Source organism: Leptodactylus fuscus, chromosome 4, assembly GCF_031893055.1.
Source record: "Leptodactylus fuscus isolate aLepFus1 chromosome 4, aLepFus1.hap2, whole genome shotgun sequence".
Classification (NCBI taxonomy): domain Eukaryota; kingdom Metazoa; phylum Chordata; class Amphibia; order Anura; family Leptodactylidae; genus Leptodactylus; species Leptodactylus fuscus.
In genome coordinates, this window is record NC_134268.1 from 219708838 (window position 1) to 219731747 (window position 22910).

The 22910-nt window shown below is 41.4% G+C and overlaps 1 protein-coding gene across 2 annotated transcripts in view; it reads right to left on the minus strand.

Annotated features, from left to right (window-relative positions):
* Positions 1-22910, minus strand: part of CRHR2 (corticotropin releasing hormone receptor 2) — a 206176-nt gene that overhangs the window by 49999 nt on the left and 133267 nt on the right. For both annotated transcript variants that reach the window (XM_075269904.1, XM_075269905.1), the window contains one exon: positions 3094-3179. In XM_075269904.1, coding sequence (XP_075126005.1) covers positions 3094-3179 — 86 coding nt within the window. The remainder of the gene's footprint in view (positions 1-3093; positions 3180-22910) is intronic.

Consider the following 22910-nt stretch of genomic DNA (forward strand, 5'->3'; position numbering starts at 1 on the left):
TATAATACAGGATAAGTAATGTAATGTATATACACAGTGACTGCACCAGCAGAATAGTGAGCGCAGCTCTGGAGTATAATACAGGATAAGTAATGTAATGTATATACACAGTGACTGCACCAGCAGAATAGTGAGCGCAGCTCTGGAGTATAATACAGGATAAGTAATGTAATGTATGTACACAGTGACTGTACCAGCAGAATAGTGAGCGCAGCTCTGGAGTATAATACAGGATAAGTAATGTAATGTATATACACAGTGACTGCACCAGCAGAATAGTGAGCGCAGCTCTGGAGTATAATACAGGATAAGTAATGTAATGTATATACACAGTGACTGCACCAGCAGAATAGTGAGCGCAGCTCTGGAGTATAATACAGGATAAGTAATGTAATGTATGTACACAGTGACTGTACCAGCAGAATAGTGAGCGCAGCTCTGGAGTATAATACAGGATAAGTAATGTAATGTATATACACAGTGACTGCACCAGCAGAATAGTGAGCGCAGCTCTGGAGTATAATACAGGATAAGTAATGTAATGTATGTACACAGTGACTGCACCAGCAGAATAGTGAGCGCAGCTCTGGAGTATAATACAGGATAAGTAATGTAATGTATGTACACAGTGACTGTACCAGCAGAATAGTGAGCACAGCTCTGGAGTATAATACAGGATAAGTAATGTAATGTGTGTACACAGTGACTGTACCAGCAGAATAGTGAGTGAGGCTCTGGAGTATAATACAGGATAAGTAATGTAATGTATTTACACAGTGACTGCACCAGCAGAATAGTGAGCGCAGCTCTGGAGTATAATACAGGATAAGTAATGTAATGTATGTACACAGTGACTGCACCAGCAGAATAGCGAGCGCAGCTCTGGAGTATAATACAGGATAAGTAATGTAATGTATGTACACAGTGACTGTACCAGCAGAATAGTGAGCGCAGCTCTGGAGTATAATACAGGATAAGTAATGTAATGTATGTACACAGTGACTGCACCAGCAGAATAGTGAGCGCAGCTCTGGGGTATAATACAGGATAAGTAATGTAATGTATGTACACAGTGACTGCACCAGCAGAATAGCGAGCGCAGCTCTGGAGTATAATACAGGATAAGTAATGTAATGTATGTACACAGTGACTGTACCAGCAGAATAGTGAGCGCAGCTCTGGAGTATAATACAGGGTAAGTAATGTAATGTATGTACACAGTGACTGCACCAGCAGAATAGTGAGCGCAGCTCTGGAGTATAATACAGGATAAGTAATGTAATGTATGTACACAGTGACTGTACCAGCAGAATAGTGAGCGCAGCTCTGGAGTATTATACAGGATAAGTAATGTAATGTATGTACACAGTGACTGTACCAGCAGAATAGTGAGCGCAGCTCTGGAGTATAATACAGGATAAGTAATGTAATGTATGTACACAGTGACTGCACCAGCAGAATAGCGAGCGCAGCTCTGGAGTATAATACAGGATAAGTAATGTAATGTATGTACACAGTGACTGTACCAGCAGAATAGTGAGCGCAGCTCTGGAGTATAATACAGGATAAGTAATGTAATGTATGTACACAGTGACTGCACCAGCAGAATAGTGAGTGCAGCTCTGGGGTATAATACAGGATAAGTAATGTAATGTATGTACACAGTGACTGCACCAGCAGAATAGTGATCGCAGCTCTGGAGTATAATACAGGATAAGTAATGTAATGTATGTACACAGTGATTGTACCAGCAGAATAGTGAGTGCAGCTCTGGGGTATAATACAGGATAAGTAATGTAATGTATGTACACAGTGACTGTACCAGCAGAATAGTGAGCGCAGCTCTGGAGTATAATACAGGATAAGTAATGTAATGTATGTACACAGTGACTGCACCAGCAGAATAGTGAGTGCAGCTCTGGAGTATAATACAGGATAAGTAATGTAATGTATGTACACAGTGATTGTACCAGCAGAATAGTGAGTGCAGCTCTGGGGTATAATACAGGATAAGTAATGTAATGTATGTACACAGTGACTGCACCAGCAGAATAGTGAGCGCAGCTCTGGAGTATAATACAGGATAAGTAATGTATGTACACAGTGACTGTACCAGCAGAATAGTGAGCGCAGCTCTGGAGTATAATACAGGATAAGTAATGTAATGTATGTACACAGTGACTGTACCAGCAGAATAGTGAGCGCAGCTCTGGAGTATAATACAGGATAAGTAATGTAATGTATGTACACAGTGACTGTACCAGCAGAATAGTGAGTGCAGCTCTGGAGTATAATACAGGATAAGTAATGTAATGTATGTACACAGTGACTGTACTGCAGAATAGTGAGCGCAGCTCTGGAGTATAATACAGGATAAGTAATGTAATGTATGTACACAGTGATTGTACCAGCAGAATAGTGAGCGCAGCTCTGGAGTATAATACAGGATAAGTAATGTAATGTATGTACACAGTGATTGTACCAGCAGAATAGTGATCGCAGCTCCGGAGTATAATACAGGATAAGTAATGTAATGTATGTACATAGTGACTGCACCAGCAGAATAGTGAGCGCAGCTCTGGAGTATAATACAGGATAAGTAATGTAATATATGTACGCAGTGACTGCACCAGCAGAATAGTGAGCGCAGCTCTGGAGTATAATACAGGATAAGTAATGTAATGTATGTACACAGTGACTGCACTAGCAGAATAGTGAGCGCAGCTCTGGAGTATAATACAATAAATATCTCAGGATCAGCACAGGATAAGTTCTGTATTTTATTCTTACAATGACTCTGCTGTTCTATATTCACATCTACGCCATTCTATCCATTTTACTGGTGCATCTAATGACAGACGTATCCTGAGGGATTCCCTTCACTATCTCGGGGTCTGTTATTTTGTTACAGATGCACTTGGACTTTCAGGACTTTTTAGTCTGGGATTTCTTCTGGAATGGAGACTGAAGACTCGTATGCAGATGTGAACATAGACTTACTGAAACACTGCACACTTGCTCTAAGGGAAATCATTCTACCATAAAACACATTTGCAGCACCCATTATAAATATCAATTGGATTAATTTCACACCTTGGTATCCAGGATGGGCACGCACTGCGAGTAGTTCATCCAGGACGCCCAGGTCCCATTCTCCAAACATTCTCTGTAAACGGTTCCTGTAAAGAGAAGATGGAGCCGGAGATCAGGAGACAAAGGCTTAAGATTTGCTCATAAATAAAACAACAACTTCATGTTCAGGGATTTTTTTTTCATTACATTTTCATGTACATTCCAGTAAAACAATTGATTACTTTTTACATTATTCACATTGGCCACTAGATGTCAGCACTACAAGCTGGGGAAAGAAGAGCAAACTCGCTTTGCAGCCTGTAGTAAAAGCATAGAAGGGATCACCCAATTTACAAATCTTGTTAACAGATATTGTCAGACTTGAAGGTCGGAAAATGGAAACAGAATTAAAGGGCCGGTAACCTTAAAGAGGACAGGTTATAACAGTAGGGGAGTGTTTTAAGATATCAGTCACACATATGGATGGAAATGTCTCTAGAGGTTCTCGGCATTAGACATATATGACATAAAGCAATGATCATGGCTGTCGAAGTTATGAGAAGACTACAGTCAGCCTCTCCCCAGGATCATGGCTGATAACAGGGAGCAATAGATTGTTTATCACATGAAGAGACAAGTCGCAGCTGTAGCGTCTCTTCAGAGCAAGGCTGTCACTTTCCATTTCCGTAGGGGTTTTCTTTGCAGCAGTTTCCTCAATTACATCACAGACAGGATTGCCATAGAAGATAACACCTCTATAGATAACACCACTGACCCATCATTACATCACTACTGACAATAGATGATGTCATAGCCTGTCTCCTCCCCCTCTCTGCTCTGAGCATGTCTGGAAAACTCTCCCATAGACCGCAATGAATCAGGTGTTAATAAATATAAAAGTTGGGATACTTTCCCTTTAAGGAGAGTAGACATGGCTGGATGTCTAGGGTGGCAGAACAGCATGGGCCGGACAGGACATGGCATATTAGTGTCTGCGAGGACAGGGAGCAGCGGGGAGATCTCAGCAGGTTACATGGCGTCACGCGCTGTCACCTCTCTACACGGATCTCATGTAAAGAGCAATGTCTGAGCCGCCATATAGTCACATACCATTGTCACTCCTTATACTCTTATTACTCTGGATGACTTTGGTCCCGGCAGGTTTCTAATATGTCTTTCGCTACTATATAAAATTGGTATGTTATGCAACGTAATATTCCACCACTAGGCGGCAGTAACATGGAATCAATCAGGTCTGGTGTTATTGATACAGTCACTATAGCAGCGGAGGCCATCCTGTATGATACACAATACAGAAGTAGGGTTCTGATCCGGACCCCAATTGAAATTTTATTTAAAGCCGTACCATGCGTCATATTTCTTTATGATATCTTTCCAAAAAAATACTCCCTTTTAAACTATTCATGCATGTATGTGCAGTACCCTGTTTGACCAGATGGTGCGCTGTTAAGGGGAAATCTCCCCAAGATTGATCATTGACTTCAATGTGAATTCTCTAAATCTGTATACACCGAGCTCCCCCTAGTGGTGGCTGTAAGCAGACAGAACTTTAGGGGTGACTCTGCTGGTATAGTTAATACTTGTCATGATAGAAGTGTGCAGAGAAGGAGGCGGAGCCAGAACCGAGACGTTACTGCTAAATTTACTCAACGCTCAAGGGGTTTCCACATCACAGACGTTTATGACATGATATTCGGAGCCCCAAGGATCCTATATCTTACCTATACATAGTCAAGTGAGGGTGGATGCCGCCATACATAATGGTGACACTAGTGCGTTAACATTTTATGCAATAGAACAAGTACATAAGCCATCGAGAGGGGGAAATTGGAGAAAAGATTCATTGTTGATAGAGGCATACCGGATTATGCAGTTGGGCTATGGGGACGCATCGCATTGCCATGGTTATAGGTCATGTGTTGATGATCATGTGACATTTGTCACGTGTGAATAAATTTCCGAGTATCCCGGTAGAAACAAGACCTATGGGGTTGATTCGTTAGGTTACAATTGTTGTATGATGATATGTTATGTGTTGTATTAGTAACATTTATATGTATTCTCATTACTCTCTTTATATGGAAGGGTTAAATTAAGAGGAGGTCGGTCAATTAGGGTGCGTCCTTTATATACTCCTGTGTTAGTGTGTATGGTTATTAGAGATGAGCGAACACTAAAATGTCCGAGGTTCGAAATCCAATTCGAACAGCCGCTCACTGTACGACTGTTCTAACAGATTTCGAACCTCATTATAGTCTATGGGGGGAAATGCTCGTTTCAGGGGTAGGCAAAATTCGATAAAATTATACTTACCAAGTCCACGAGTGACGGTCAGGCTGGATTCTCCTTGAAGTCTTCTCCCGGCGCAGGGTCCCTGTGTCTTCTTCCGGCTGGAATTCACTCTGTCTAGGCATCGGGGCCTAGGCAGAGCCGACTGCGCATGCAAGGGCATGCCCGCGCATGCGCAGTCGGCTCTGCCTAGGCCGGATGCCTGGCAGAGTGAATTCCAGCAGGAAGACGCCGCGGGGACGACTTCTAAAGGTAAGAGAAGAACCAGCGTTGATTGGCAATGTATAGCATTCTGCCAATCAACGCTGGTTCTGCATCGAACCTTAATCTTCGAACAGCTAGTAGTGTTCGATCGAGTACGAGTATTTCGAATACCGTAGTATTCCATCGAACACCTACTCGATCGAACACTACTCGCTCATCTCTAATGGTTATGCCTTGAGGAAGGGCCGCTTTCTGTCCTGAAACGCGTAGTCGCATGTGTTTCCTTATTGCCTTCCTCTTGTTACTATGTAACATTTGAATGGGAATCAAATAAAAGTTACATTTTATGGAAAACCTTCTACCTGGTGACGCCGGATTTTCACCTTCATTTGAGATTCATCACTGGTCGAGTCCATGTGGTGTCCGTGCTGCCCAGGAAAGGATCAGATATTTGATGTGGTGATCTGGATGCTTTGTGTTTTTGTACTAGTGGATGCATTGCTGTTCACTTTTTGACTTTACTGTGCAGACTAGGTCAGAGGCGGCAGAGTCATCTTATAATCATTCTCAAAAATTGTGCCAAATTAAAGATCTGTCCATGGTCATGTGATGGACACAGAGGTGCACGGCTCGTTACAGTCACAGCTCAGTAGTCAGTCATCTGTCTTGTAACAAGCCGTGCACCTGCGTGTCCATCACATGACCATGGATTGGTTTTTATCCACTAGAAGTAACCCAAGAATGACAGTAAGCAGAGATATAGAAACCATGGAGGAATTGATACAGAAAATATATTGGAAAATTGGAGAACTTTTTATTGTATAAACAATGATTTTCTTTGCTGAAACTGGACAAAGTCAGAACCAGCAGAGGAAGCTCAACAATAGAGAGTCTGTAGAGTCATCTGATTATAATAACAATGCAGAGTCATCTCATTATCATTATAAGGCAAAGACAGAGCAGACATTTCAGAGTATAGGTTAAAGACAGCAGAGTCATATGATCATCATAAGAGCGCAGAGTCAGCAGAGTAATCTCATTATTATTAGAATAAAGAATCATCAGAGTCATCTCATTATCATTAGAATGAAGAGTCAGCAGAGTCATTATAAAGAGTCAGCAATTTCATCTCATTATTATTACAATGAAGAGTCAGCAGAGTCATCTCATTATTATTAGAATGAAGAGTCATCATGAAGAGTCAGCAGTTTCATCTCATTATTATTAGAATGAAGAGTCAGCAGAGTCATCTCATTATTATTAGAATGAAGAGTCAGCAGAGTCATCATGAAGAGTCAGCAGTCATCTCATTATTATTAGAATGAAGAGTCAGCAGAGTCATCTCATTATTATTAGAATGAAGAGTCATCAGAGTCATCTCATTATTATTAGAATGAAGAATCAGCAGAGTCACCTCATTATTTTAAGAATGAAGAGTCATCAGAGTTATCTCATTATTTTTAGAATGAAGAGTCAGCAGAGTCATCATGAAGAGTCAGCAGTTTAATCTCATTACCATTAGAATGAAGAGTCAGCAGAGTCATCTCATTATTATTAGAAAGAAGAATCAGCAGAGTCATTTGATTATCATAACAATGTAGAGTCATTTGACTATCATAAGAGGCAGCAGAGTCACTCCATTATTATATGACAGAGCCCACAGAGCCATCTCATCATAGTATGGCAAAGTCAGGCCTATAGGGGAGCGATTGCACTCCACTACAACTATCAATGCAGCTCTATGGCAGTCAGATTGAGGCTTTAATAGAACTGTATTCATAGTCTGACTTACTGTTCATACAGGACACACTGTCTGCAGAGGAATAGTCATGTGATCCCCACAATACTCTGGAGGGGAGCACATAACCTCACAATAAAGCTAGTGAGTTCCTCCATACCATTACAGGAGTTCTTCTTTAATATCAGCCGGTCTACAAAGCGAATTTGATCTTTTCATAAATAGATTTCTGGGAATAAGCAGGCGGCCACTAGAGGAAACCAAAGTCCCCCCCAATATTGCAGCTTCTAGAATTATTGGAATTGTAAAATGAATCTAAAGGGATATCGGGGTTTGTACAGGTCATTGATCCCACAACTCTATCTAACACTAATCACTGTGAGCTTCTTGAGCACAGAACAAAATTCTAGAATAATAGTGTAGACCGACACTTTAACAGTTTCATAAAGATATATACACAAAGAAGAAGGAAGAACCATGGAAAGCTGAGTACAGTAATGGCAGAAAGTTACAGAGCATGAAGGAAACCAAGAAAATACAGAAGTGGCAGAAAAAATATTCACACTCAGGGAAAGACAAATATCTCGCCTATGGGCTTGGGATATTACGATGTCTAATGATATGTTTGACATTTAGCAGCAAACGCCGCTCAGTCCCATCCTCCGAGCAGCGGGAAGGTGATTTATCCTCAGGTTCCATGTTATAAACATCCCGCTGTCCGCATAATTAACACTCCATTTACTAACGAATGTAATGAACATAAAACCTGAAGAAGGAAACAGTCAGCGAGGTGGCAGGTCTAAATGTAATGTCTGTAAGTAGCTGAAACATTACCGGGGTGGATGAAACCGCACAATGTCACTGCAGAGAGAACCAAAAAGTGACGCCTCATTCATGTAAATTACAACCGCCCCATAAATAAGAAGGTGCAATAAAGTACAAGAAACAGGAAAGTGGCAGATTGTGATAGTGACGTGTACTGTGTAATAGTATAGCCAGAGTATATACAGATACCGAAGAGAGTATATATTTATACACAGAGGGCAGTATTATAGTAGTTATAGTCTTTTTTTTTTTTTTTTTTTAAATGTAGATTGTGAGCCCCACATAGAGCTCACAATGTACATTTTTTCCCTATCAGTATGTCTTTTTTGGAATATGGGATGGAAATCCATGCACACACGGGGAGAACATACAAACTCCTTGCAGATGGCTTTTTGCCCATGGCGGGATTTGAACACCAGGACTCCAGTGCTGCAAGGCTGCAGTGCTAACCACTGAGCCACCGTGTGGCCCCTATAGTAGTTATATTCTTGTACATAGGAGTAGTATTATAGTAGTTATATTCTTGTACATAGGAGCAGTATTATAGTAGTTATATTCTTGTACATAGGAGTAGTATTATAGTAATTATATTCTTGTACATAGGAGCGGTATTATAGTAGTTATATTCTTGTACATAGGAGTAGTATTATAGTAGTTATATTCTTGTACATAGGGGGCAGTATTATAGTAGTTATATTCTTGTACATAGGAGCGGTATTATAGTAGTTATATTCTTGTACATAGGGGCAGTATTATAGTAGTTATATTCTTGTACATAGGAGTAGTATTATAGTAGTTATATTCTTGTACGTAGTAGTATTATAGTAGTTATATTCTTGTATATAGGAGTAGTATTATAGTAGTTATATTCTTGTACATAGGAGTAGTATTATAGTAGTTATATTCTTGTACATAGGAGGTAGTATTATAGTAGTTATATTCTTGTACATAGGAGTAGTATTATAGTAGTTATATTCTTGTACATAGGTGCAGTATTATAGTAGTTATATTCTTGTACATAGGAGCAGTATTATAGTAGTTATATTCTTGTACATAGGAGTAGTATTATAGTAGTTATATTCTTGTACATAGAAGTAGTATTATAATAGTTATATTCTTGTACATAGGAGTAGTATTATAGTAGTTATATTATTGTACATAGGAGGTAGTATTATAGTAGTTATATTCTTGTACATAGGAGTAGTATTATAATAGTTATATTCTTGTACATAGGAGCAGTATTATAGTAGTTATATTCTTGTACATAGGAGCAGTATTATAGTAGTTATATTCTTGTACATAGGAGGTAGTATTATAGTAGTTATATTCTTGTACATAGGAGGTAGTATTATAGTAGTTATATTCTTGTACATAGGAGTAGTATTATAGTAGTTATATTCTTGTACATAGGTGCAGTATTATAGTAGTTATATTCTTGTACATAGGAGCAGTATTATAGTAGTTATATTCTTGTACATAGGAGTAGTATTATAGTAGTTATATTCTTGTACATAGAAGTAGTATTATAATAGTTATATTCTTGTACATAGGAGTAGTATTATAGTAGTTATATTATTGTACATAGGAGGTAGTATTATAGTAGTTATATTCTTGTACATAGGAGGTAGTATTATAGTAGTTATATTCTTGTACATAGGAGTAGTATTATAGTAGTTATATTCTTGTACATAGGAGCAGTATTATAGTAGTTATATTCTTGTACATAGGAGTAGTATTATAGTAGTTATATTCTTGTACATAGGAGTAGTATTATAGTAGTTATATTCTTGTACATAGGAGGTAGTATTATAGTAGTTATATTCTTGTACATAGGAGGTAGTATTATAGTAGTTATATTCTTGTACATAGGAGTAGTATTATAGTAGTTATATTCTTGTACATAGGAGCAGTATTATAGTAGTTATATTCTTGTACATAGGAGCAGGATTATAGTAGTTATATTCTTGTACATAGGAGTAGTATTATAGTAGTTATATTCTTGTACATAGGAGCAGTATTATAGTAGTTATATTCTTGTACATAGGAGCAGTATTATAGTAGTTATATTCTTGTACATAGGAGCAGGATTATAGTAGTTATATTCTTGTACATAGGAGTAGTATTATAGTAGTTATATTCTTGTACATAGGAGCAGTATTATAGTAGTTATATTCTTGAACATAGGGGCAGTATTATAGTTATATTCTTGTACATAGGAGCAGTATTATAGTAGTTATATTCTTGTACATAGGAGCAGGATTATAGTAGTTATATTCTTGTACATAGGAGCAGTATTATAGTAGTTATATTCTTGTACATAGGAGCAGTATTATAGTAGTTATATTCTTGAACATAGGGGCAGTATTATAGTTATATTCTTGTACATAGGAGTAGTATTATAGTAGTTATATTCTTGTACATAGGAGTAGTATTATAGTAGTTATATTCTTGTACATAGGAGCAGTATTATAGTAGTTATATTCTTGTACATAGGAGCAGTATTATAGTAGTTATATTCTTGTACATAGGAGGTAGTATTATAGTAGTTATATTCTTGTACATAGGAGGTAGTATTATAGTAGTTATATTCTTGTACATAGGGGTAGTATTATAGTAGTTATATTCTTGTACATAGGAGTAGTATTATAGTAGTTATATTCTTGTACATAGGAGTAGTATTATAGTAGTTATATTCTTGTAGATAGGAGTAGTATTATAGTAGTTATATTCTTGTACATAGGAGTAGTATTATAATAGTTATATTCTTGTACATAGGAGCAGTATTATAGTAGTTATATTCTTGTACATAGGAGCAGTATTATAGTAGTTATTTTCTTGTACATAGGAGTAGTATTATAGTAGTTATATTCTGGTAGATAGGAGGTAGTATTATAGTAGTTATATTCTTGTACATAGGAGTAGTATTATAGTAGTTATATTCTGGTACATAGGAGGTAGTATTATAGTATTTATATTCTTGTACATAGGAGGCAGTATTATACTAGTTATATTCTTGTACATAGGAGGTAGTATTATAGTAGTTATATTATTGTACATAGGAGTAGTATTATAGTAGTTATATTCTTGTACATAGGAGTAGTATTATAGTAGTGATATTCTTGTACATAGGGGCAGTATTATAGTAGTTATATTCTTGTACATAGGAGTAGTATTATAGTAGTTATATTCTTTTACATAGGAGTAGTATTAGGCCGGGTTCACATGATGTATTATGGCACGTAATGTGGTACGTAAACGCCGCGGGAGGTTTTGCAGGCCGTATACGCTCCCATTGTTTTCAATGGGATCTGGTACCGTATATGCGGTGCTATTTTGCGGCCGTGATTTTGCAGTGGCCGCAAAATAGCGCCGCGTATACGGTACCGGCTCCCATTGAAAACAATGGGAGCGTATACGGCCTGCAAAACCTCCCGTGGCGTTTACGTACCACATTACGTGCCATAATACATCGTGTGAACCCGGCCTAATAGTAGTTATCTTCTTGTATATCAGGGCAGTATTATAGCAGGTATATTCCCGGAATGTTCCTTTGAATAGCCTACTGATGCTTTATAAGTGATCTGGGTGGGAATGATATATAATATCCTTTATAAATACTATAATTCTTTGAGCCTCATCGCTTGGTTTTGGACGTATTGAGAGCGATGTAAGCGTTTAGTGACAAGGACAAGCTGATAATGATATCTCGGGAGAATACGGAGGACGAGATGCATTAATTATATGGAGTTGTCACCCTGCATTGAAACCTGAAATAAAATATTAAGGTTTTGGACATAAGGTCACTTGAATTACTCTCCAGAAAGGTAATGGATTTCCCCTACAGGGTGTGGAGGGAATATTATACAATCACAGCCGCCTTTTTCTGAATTTCTAAGATTTTGACAATGTTTCACATTTAGTAATTATTTACGTTCAGTTTATATTGAATTGAAACATAAAGAAAAGATTTATTTTGTAGGAGACATCGGGTGAAGGGTCGGAGCTGCTGTTTGTAATTATTCTTCATCTCTTTGTGGATGATAATTCTGCGACAAACCATTGACTGCAGCAGGGGAGGATTGTGCTGACAATGTGGGGGCAGTGACCTGTGTAATCCTGGGATTCTATGTGTCTTGTTGTGAGACGGAACATCTAATGGGTATATAATAATCTTTATAATGATCTGTATAATCTCTAATTCTCAGTTCTCCCTGAGCTGGTGAGTGGGGACTAGCTGCTATCATGTCTCCTATAGACAGCACATGGAGAAAGCAGGAGATTCTGCTCCATAACTCACCATCACTCATTCAGAAGCAGCCGGATCGTATATACAGTCCTATGAAAAAGTTTGGGCACCCCTATTAATCTTAATCATTTTTTGTTCTACATATTTTGGTGTTTGCAACAGCCATTTCAGTTTGATATATCTAATAACTGATGGACACAGTAATATTTCAGGATTGAAATGAGGTTTATTGTACTAACAGAAAATGTGCAATATGCATTAAACCAAAATTTGACAGGTGCAAAAGTATGGGCACCCTTATCATTTTATTGATTTGAATTCCCCTAACTACTTTTTACTGACTTACTGAAGCACAAAATTGGTTTTGTAACCTCAGTGAGCTTTGAACTTCATAGCCAGGTGTATCCAATCATAAGAAAAGGTATTTAAGGTGGCCAATTGCAAGTTGATCTCCTATTTGAATCTTCTCTGAAGAGTGGCATCATGGGCTACTCAAAGCAACTCTCAAATGATCTGAAAACAAAGATTGTTCAACATAGTTGTTCAGGGGAAGGATACAAAACGTTGTCTCAGAGATTTAACCTGTCAGTTTCCACTGTGAGGAACATAGTAAGGAAATGGAAGACCACAGGGACAGTTCTTGTTAAGCCCAGAAGTGGCAGGCCAAGAAAAATATCAGAAAGGCAGAGAAGAAGAATGGTGAGAACAGTCAAGGACAATCCACAGACCACCTCCAAAGAGCTGCAGCATCATCTTGCTGCAGATGGTGTCACTGTGCATCGGTCAACTATACAGCGCACTTTGCACAAATAGAAGCTGTATGGGAGAGTGATGAGAAAGAAGCCGTTTCTGTACGTACGCAACAAATAGAGTTGCCTGAGGTATGAAAAAGCACATTTTGACAAGGCAGCTTCATTTTGGAAACAAAAATTGAGTTGTTTGGTTATAAAAAAAGGCGTTATGCATGGCGTCCAAAAAGAAACAGCATTCCAAGAAAAACACATGCTACCCACTGTAAAATTTGGTGGAGGTTCCATCATGCTTTGGGGCTGTGTGGCCAATGCCGGCATCGGGAATCTTGTTAAAGTTGAGAGTCGCATGGATTCCACTCAGTATCAGCAGATTCTTGAGAATAATGTTCAAGAATCAGTGACGAAGTTGAAGTTACGCCGGGGATGGATATTTCAGCAAGACAATGATCCAAAACACCGCTCCAAATCCTCAGGCATTCATGCAGAGGAACAATTACAATGTTCTGGAATGGCCATCCCAGTCCCCAGACCTGAATATCATTGAACATCTGTGGGATGATTTGAAGCGGGCTGTCCATGCTCGGCGACCATCAAACTTAACTGAACTTGAATTGTTTGTCCAAAATACCTTTATCCAGGATCCAGGAACTGATTAAAAGCTACAGGAAGCGACTAGAGGCTGTTATCTTTGCAAAAGGAGGATCTACTAAATATTAATGTCACTTTTCTGTTGAGGTGCCCATACTTTTGCACCGGTCAAATTTTGGTTTAATGCATATTGCGCATTTTCTGTTAGTACAATAAACCTCATTTCAATCCTGAAATATTACTGTGTCCATCAGTTATTAGATATATCAAACTGAAATGGCTGTTATAAACACCAAAATATTTAGAACTAAAAATGATTAAGATTAATAGGGGTGCCCAAACTTTTTCATAGGACTGTAACAGTAACAATAAGAATAAAGCAGTCGGGTGACCTAGAAAACTCACAAGTAGCTGCAGCAGCCTCTGTTTGCCTGTGTCCTTCTCCTCCTTTCTATAGGTTTCAATGGACATGTACAATTGGATATCTTTGTACGCTATCAGTCTGCCTTGGGGGACCAAGATGGATTTTAGTGGAGATTGAATATCTTTATATTGATCTATATGATGTCTAAGTCTCAGTTCTCCCTGAGCTGGGGAGTAGGGACTAGCTGCTATCATGTCTCCTATAGACAGCACATGGAGATTCTGCTCCATAACTCACCGTCACTCATTCAGAAGCAGCTGGATCAGGTATACCATTATAGAGAGAACTTCTGAACACTATCTATGGGAATAAAGTAGTTGAGTGGCATAGAAAACTCACAAGTAGCTGCAGCAGCCTCTGTTTGCCTGTGTCCTTCTCCACCTTTCTATAGGTTTCTATGGACACGTACAATTGGATATCTTGCTGCGCTATCAGTCTGTCTTGGGGAACCAAGATGGATTTTGGTGGAAATTTTAATTTAAATATCTGCTCAGGAGGAATAGGAGGGGGAGAATAGTTGGAAAAGTGGAGAAAGAAGCATTTTTTCAGCGATAATGATATCTTACAACGTTTGATATTCCTTTAACCCTTTCCTCCTCAGACACAGGAGCTGTAATGAGCTATAATACAGAGACATGAAGAGCTATCCGTGCACGTCCTACGCGGCTTCATATCCAACAACCGCTTTATTAGTATATTCCAGCTATCCCATTCAGGCGGCGACTGGTACCATATGGATTCCCAGCTGTCGGACGTTACCGCCGCACATCCCATCTCAGCCCCACAATATCCAGCGTTATTATGGCAGCCAAAAGCGAATAGATTTCATTTTCTAAAAATACAGCCCCTATTGCTCCGCCGGAGACACAGATGGATAATATGTCGCTTCCACGCTCGCGGTTACTAGCGAATTTCCTCCGTCAGCTTTAATAATGTCTAAACATAGATCCATCTCGAGGAGCAATGAAGGAACTTTCCCTCCGACGGCTCAATGGTGCACCCGGCTCCCAGCTGTGCCGTATATCCTGGCAGGGATCGGCTCAGACGTCAGATATATATATATATATATATATATATATATATATATGTGGATACTCTATGGATATAAATTGGGCTATTTTCACGACTTCATAAATCCTTTATTAAAACGCACCTGTATATCTTCCCTCTCGAGACGGGAACAGATGTTCTCTGATCCCAAGACGGATTTGGAATATGAACAATGTGCCAAAAGATCTTCCCTGTATCAGACGATGCAGGAGGAATCAGATACCAGAATTTAGGGCAACCCCCTACCCAGCTGGCCATATGCAGAGGAGCTGAACCCGCCATACATTTATGGGGTCACTGACACCGCCCCAAATGTAGTTGGGTAACAGTGTACCGAGGATTTTATTAAAGGGGTATCCTGGCAATTTGATGTCCCATTCAGTAGATTACTACTAGATGGTGGTCTCTTCTACCTTGTATGGATGGAAGGAGTGTCTGAGTGTGCGCAGCGCTCCATTGACTTCTATTGTACTTGGAGATATCCTAGTACATCCATTGGGAGCCCTATGGAGAATGAGAGGGGCCAGGGAGACGTTTGCAGGTCCCTGCCCCACCATTGCTCTCCTGCTACTATAGGAACAGATTGATGTTAGAATAAAGGCAGATGTGTAAATTATACTGATACTGACACTCGGGGTACAGGGTAATGACAGGCTGATACTCGGGGTACAGGGTAATGACAGGCTGATACTCGGGGTACAGGGTAATGACAGGCTGATACTCGGGGTACAGGGTAATGACAGGCTGATACTCGGGGTACAGGGTAATGACAGGCTGATACTCGGGGTACAGGATAATGACAGGCTGATACTTGGGGTACAGGATAATGACAGGCTGATACTCGGGGTACGGGATAATGACAGGCTGATACTCGGGGTACAGGACAATGACAGGCTGATACTTGGGGTACAGGATAATGACAGGCTGATACTTGGGGTACAGGATAATGACAGGCTGATACCTGGGGTACAGGACAATGACAGGCTGATACTTGGGGTACAGGATAATGACAGGCTGATACTTGGGGTACAGGATAATGACAGGCTGATACTCGGGGTACAGGATAATGACAGGCTGATACTCGGGGTACAGGATAATGACGGGCTGATACTTGGGGTACAGGATAATGACAGGCTGATACTCGGGGTACAGGATAATGACAGGCTGATACTCGGGGTACAGAATAATGACAGGCTGATACTCGGGGTACAGGATAATGACAGGCTGATACTTGGGGTACAGGATAGTGACAGGCTGATACTTGGGGTACAGGACAATGACAGGCTGATACTTGGGGTACAGGACAATGACAGGCTGATACTTGGGGTACAGGGTAATGACAGGCTGATACTTGGGGTACAGGGTAATAACAGGCTGATACTCGGGGTACAGGACAATGACAGGCTGATACTCGGGGTACAGGATAATGACAGGCTGACACTCGGGGTACAGGATAATGACAGGCTGATACTTGGGGTACATGATAATGACAGGCTGATACTTGGGGTACAGGGTAATGACAGGCTGATACTTGGGGTACAGGGTAATGACAGGCTGATACTCGGGGTACAGGATAATGACAGGCTGACACTTGGGGTACAGGATAGTGACAGGCTGATACTCGGGGTACAGGATAATGACAGGCTGATACTCGGGTATAGGACAATGACAGGCTTCATACTTGGGGTACAGGGTAATGACAGGCTGATACTTGGGGTACAGGGTAATGACGGGCTGATACTTGGGGTACAGGATAATGACAGGCTGATACTTGGGGTACAGGATAATGACAGGCTGATACTCGGGTATAGGACAATGACAGGCTTCATACTTGGGGTACAGGGTAATGACAGGCTGATACTTGGGGTACAGGGTAATGACGGGCTGATACTTGGGGTACAGGATAATGACAGGCTGATACTTGGGGTACAGGATAGTGACAGGCTGATACTCGGGGTACAGGATAATGACAGGCTGATACTCGGGTATAGGACAATGACAGGCTTCATACTTGGGGTACAGGGTAATGACAGGCTGATACTTGGGGTACAGGGTAATGACAGGCTGATACTCGGGGTACAGGATAATGACAGGCTGATACTTGGGGTACAGGATAATGACAGGCTGATACTTGGGGTACAGGATAATGACAGGCTGATACTTGGGGTACAGGATAATGACAGGCTGATACTCGGGGTACAGGATAATGACAGGCTGATACTTGGGGTACAGGATAATGACAGGCTGATACTCGGGGTACAGGATAATGACAGGCTGATACTTGGGGTACAGGATAATGACAGGCTGATACTTGGGGTACAGGATAATGACAGGCTGATACTTGGGGTACAGGATAATGACAGGCTGATACTCGGGGTACGGGATAATGACAGGCTGATATTCGGGGTACGGGATAATGACAGGCTGATACTTGGGGTACAGGGTAATGACAGGCTGATACTTGGGGTACAGGGTAATGACAGGCTGATACTTGGGGTACAGGGTAATGACAGGCTGATACTCGGGGTACAGGATAATGACAGGCTGACACTTGGGGTACAGGATAAGGACAGGCTGACACTTGGGGTACAGGATAGTGACAGGCTGATACTTGGGGTACAGGATAATGACAGGCTGACACTTGGGGTACAGGGTAATGACAGGCTGATACTCGGGGTACAGGGTAATGACAGGCTGATACTTGGGGTACAGGATAATGACAGGCTGATACTTGGGGTACAGGATAATGACAGGCTGATACTCGGGGTACAGGATAATGACAGGCTGATACTTGGGGTACAGGATAATGACAGGCTGATACTTGGGGTACAGGATAATGACAGGCTGATACTTGGGGTACAGGATAATGACAGGCTGATACTCGGGGTACAGGATAATGACAGGCTGATACTTGGGGTACAGGATAATGACAGGCTGATACTTGGGGTACAGGATAATGACAGGCTGATTGATACTTGGGGTTCCGGACACTGATATTTGGGGTACAGGACACTGATATTTGGGGTACAGGACACTGATATTTGGGGTACAGGACACTGATATTTGGGGTACAGGACACTGATATCTGGGGTACAGGACACTGATATTTGGGGTACAGGACAATGATATTTGGGGTACAGGACACTGATATTTGGGGTACAGGACACTGATATCTGGGGTACAGGACACTGATATTTGGGGTACAGGACACTGATATTTGGGGTACAGGACAATGATATTTGGGGTACAGGACAATGATACTTGGGGTACAGGACAATGATACTTGGGGTACAGGACACTGATATTTGGGGTACAGGGCACTGCTCTAGTTCTTGTTGTTTTTCTGCGCTTTCTCGGGTATTTTCCGCTTTCTGCTCAGGATAATTTTGTTTCTGCTTTTTCCTGAGATTTCATTTTCTTTTCCTTTGTGAGTCTTTGTTATTTTGCTGCCGTCCGAGGATCAGGAGGGAGAGGAATAATGAGATTTCTCAGGTTCTTATAATCTTTTCTGCTACATAAAATCTACCTCTTAGTAATAACATTTATTAGTGGAGCATTGGTGCGGGAGCAGACTGGGACTTTTCTGCCGTTCTTCAGCTTTATTAATATTTTGCCAATTAAATCTACTTACAAAGTTTAACAACTTTCCAAACGCAGCGTTGTCGTTACATCGTGTCTCCTACTCCAGTCACTCACAAAGCTGCATTCTCTAAACTGCTCATAGTAAGTAAAGCAAAGGTATTGCAAAATGTCTCAATAATTCTATTTTAGTCATTATATATTCAAAAGTATCTAAACCATCATTTTGAATGCTGCTCTTAAAGGGGATTTTTCACCTGATCTACAAAATCCAACTCTTTGCATCCCTTAATAGCCCCCTCTCCACAGATTCGGGGACAGTTGGAATTTTTTCTCTACCCCCCACCGTTCCTGAGTAATCTGTGCTGGTAATTTTACCATCCAATACTTATTAAGCTCTCTACGGTGAGGTGGGCGGGGCCTGTACTTGTAGTCTAGGACCACCCACTTTACTGTAGGGAGTCTAATAAGCATAAACGGTGGTGAAAGTAATGAAATGATTACTTGAGAACGGTGGGGGCTGAAGAAAAAATTCCAACTGCGTCGGAAACAGCAGAATGGTGACTATTAAAGAGCAAAAAGAGATGGTGTTGGTGAAAGGTCCCCTTTTAATTATTTACTTTGTATCTATGACAGTGAGAGCAAAGATCAAGAGGGAAATCTTCAAGTCTACAACCTCAAATCAATATTCAATACCCTAAATTCACACTGAGGCAGTAAAGTAACCATGTAAATTTATATGTCGGATACAGCAGCTCTCTCCTCCCTCTCATAGCTGGAAATCCCAGCACAATCTAGTAGACAATGTGTATATATTCAGCCTATTATCTGCATGGAGCCAAATCCTGGTCTCTGTAAATTCTTAAATTGAATTCCTTAGAAGGTATTCCGTATCTCCCACTAGATAAGAACACTTATCATGTCTGAAGCCATTCCCACCCACGATTTTCATTCATCCACTTCATCTTGGTAATTGACAATAATAAACTATTAACCCTTCTAGTTCTGAAAGTGTTCTTACTGCACAGCATGTTTTTCATGCCTGCCTTAAACTTTTGCACGGTACTGTTTATATCGTGCACCGTCCCTTTAATATCTCGCAAGACAAATCTTTTTTTTTTTTGCCTTTCACAAATATTTCATTATTCTGAGAAATTTTGCAAATCCAACCCTAATAATGGCCAAAATGAGAAGCTAAATATTGAAGCTAAATGATATAAAAATTCATCAAATACGAAAAAAGAGTCCAAATCCTATTTAGGGGATCGTCGTCTGTTATAGAGCGGTGTCATACACCTGGTGCTCCATCTAGTGGGCAGCCACTGTAATAGCAGCAGGACGTTAGACGTCGTCTAGGTGATTGCAATTATTAGTGGTTTATTGAAATATTAATTTATTCAGAATTTTTTGATGCCACATTAAAGGGATTTGACTGCAGTCAATAAGGGAAAGTAAGCCCCCAAATAAAAGAGATAAGAGTCAAAGCATCTAATGGGTGTATGGGGGAAGGGGGATGTCAGGCTTACACGGATCAGCCAGAACAATAAAACCACTGGAAGGCCCTTTGTTGCATTTTAGTAGTGGAGCAGAGAAGTTGAGGCCTTGGGTGTGGCGCCTTCTACAGATCAGTGGCAACACAGTAGGGAAGGAGTCATGTCTGTATCTCTGGTGGGTTAGTAAATGGATTGTTATCAGTAACGCTGGTGGTCCAGGGTATAGAAATGGTTCATGTGACATTGCTGGTGACTAGTGGCCACTCACATGAAGGCAGAAACTAAAATGGACAGACCTTCCTCCTCTCACACAGACTGCTCTCCACATCCCCATCTCACACAGACTGCTCTCCACATCCCCATCTCACACAGACTGCTCTCCACATCCCCATCTCACACAGACTGCTCTCCACATCCCCATCTCACACAGACTGCTCTCCACATCCCCATCTTACACAGACTGCTCTCCACATCCCCTTATCTTACACAGACTGCTCTCCACATCCCCTTATCTTACACAGACTGCTCTCCACATCCCCATCTCACACAGACTGCTCTCCACATCCCCATCTCACACAGACTGCTCTACACATCCTCATCTCACACAGACTGCTCTCCACATCCCCATCTCACACAGACTGTTCTCCACATCCCCTTATCTTACACAGACTGCTCTCCACATCCCCATCTTACACAGACTGCTCTCCACATCCCCTTATCTTACACAGACTGCTCTCCACATCCTCATCTTACACAGACTGCTCTCCACATCCCCATCTCACACAGACTGCTCTACACATCCTCATCTCACACAGACTGCTCTCCACATCCCCATCTCACACAGACTGCTCTCCACATCCCCTTATCTTACACAGACTGCTCTCCACATCCCCTTATCTTACACAGACTGCTCTCCACATCCCCATCTCACACAGACTGCTCTCCACATCCCCATCTCACACAGACTGCTCTACACATCCTCATCTCACACAGACTGCTCTCCACATCCCCATCTCACACAGACTGCTCTCCACATCCCCTTATCTTACACAGACTGCTCTCCACATCCCCATCTCACACAGACTGCTCTCCACATCCTCATCTTACACAGACTGCTCTCCACATCCTCATCTTACACAGACTGCTCTCCACATCCCCATCTCACACAGACTGCTCTACACATCCTCATCTCACACAGACTGCTCTCCACATCCCCATCTCACACAGACTGCTCTCCACATCCCCATCTCACACAGACTGCTCTCCACATCCCCTTATCTTACACAGACTGCTCTCCACATCCCCATCTTACACAGACTGCTCTCCACATCCCCTTATCTTACACAGACTGCTCTCCACATCCCCATCTCACACAGACTGCTCTCCACATCCCCATCTCACACAGACTGCTCTCCACATCCTCATCTTACACAGACTGCTCTCCACATCCTCATCTTACACAGACTGCTCTCCACATCCTCATCTTACACAGACTGCTCTCCACATCCCCATCTCACACAGACTGCTCTCCACATCCCCATCTCACACAGACTGCTCTCCACATCCCCATCTCACACAGACTGCTCTCCACATCCCCTTATCTTACACAGACTGCTCTCCACATCCCCATCTCACACAGACTGCTCTCCACATCCCCTCATCTTACACAGACTGCTCTCCACATCCCCTTATCTTACACAGACTGCTCTACACATCCTCATCTTACACTGACTGTTCTCCACATCCCCTTATCTTACACAGACTGTTCTCCACATCACCATCTCACACAGACTGATCTCCATATCCCCAGATCTTACACAGACAACTCTCCACATTCCCATTTTATACAGACTGCTCACCACATCCCCCAGTCTTACACAGACTGCTCTCTACATCCCCTTATTTTACACAGACTGCTCTCCACATCCTCATCTTACACAGACTGTTCTCCAGATCTCCAAATCTTACATAGACTGCACTCTTCATCCTCCAATCCTCCGCAGACTACTCTCCACATCCCCCTTTCTCACACAGACTGATTTCCACATTCCCATCTCGCAGACTGCTCTCCACATCCCTATCTTATACAGACTGCTCTCCACAGCCCTCCAGCTCAGACAGACTGCTCTCTACATCCCCCATCTTACACAGACTGCTCTCCACATCCACACCTTATACAGACTGCTCTCCACAACCATCCAGCTCAGACATACTGCTCTCTACATCCTCCTATCTCACACAGACTGCTCTCCACATCCCTATCTTATACAGACTGCTCTCTACAACCTTCCATCTCAGACAGACTACTCTCCACATTCCCCATCTAACACAGACTGCTCTTCATGGTCCCCCCTTCTCTCATAGAATACACCCTATACCTTCCTCTCTCACACAGACTGCTCCCTTTTCCACTGTCACAAAACTACTCATCATCCTTCCCTCTTCTCTCACAGACTACTCACATGGTCCCCCATATCTATGAAGGATTGCTCCCCTATATTCCTCTGTTACACAGACTGCTCGCTATGTTCCCCCATTACACACAGACTGCTCCCTATTTTCTCCCATTACACACAGACTGCTCCCTATGTCTCCCCCATTACACACAGACTGCTCCCTATGTCCCCCC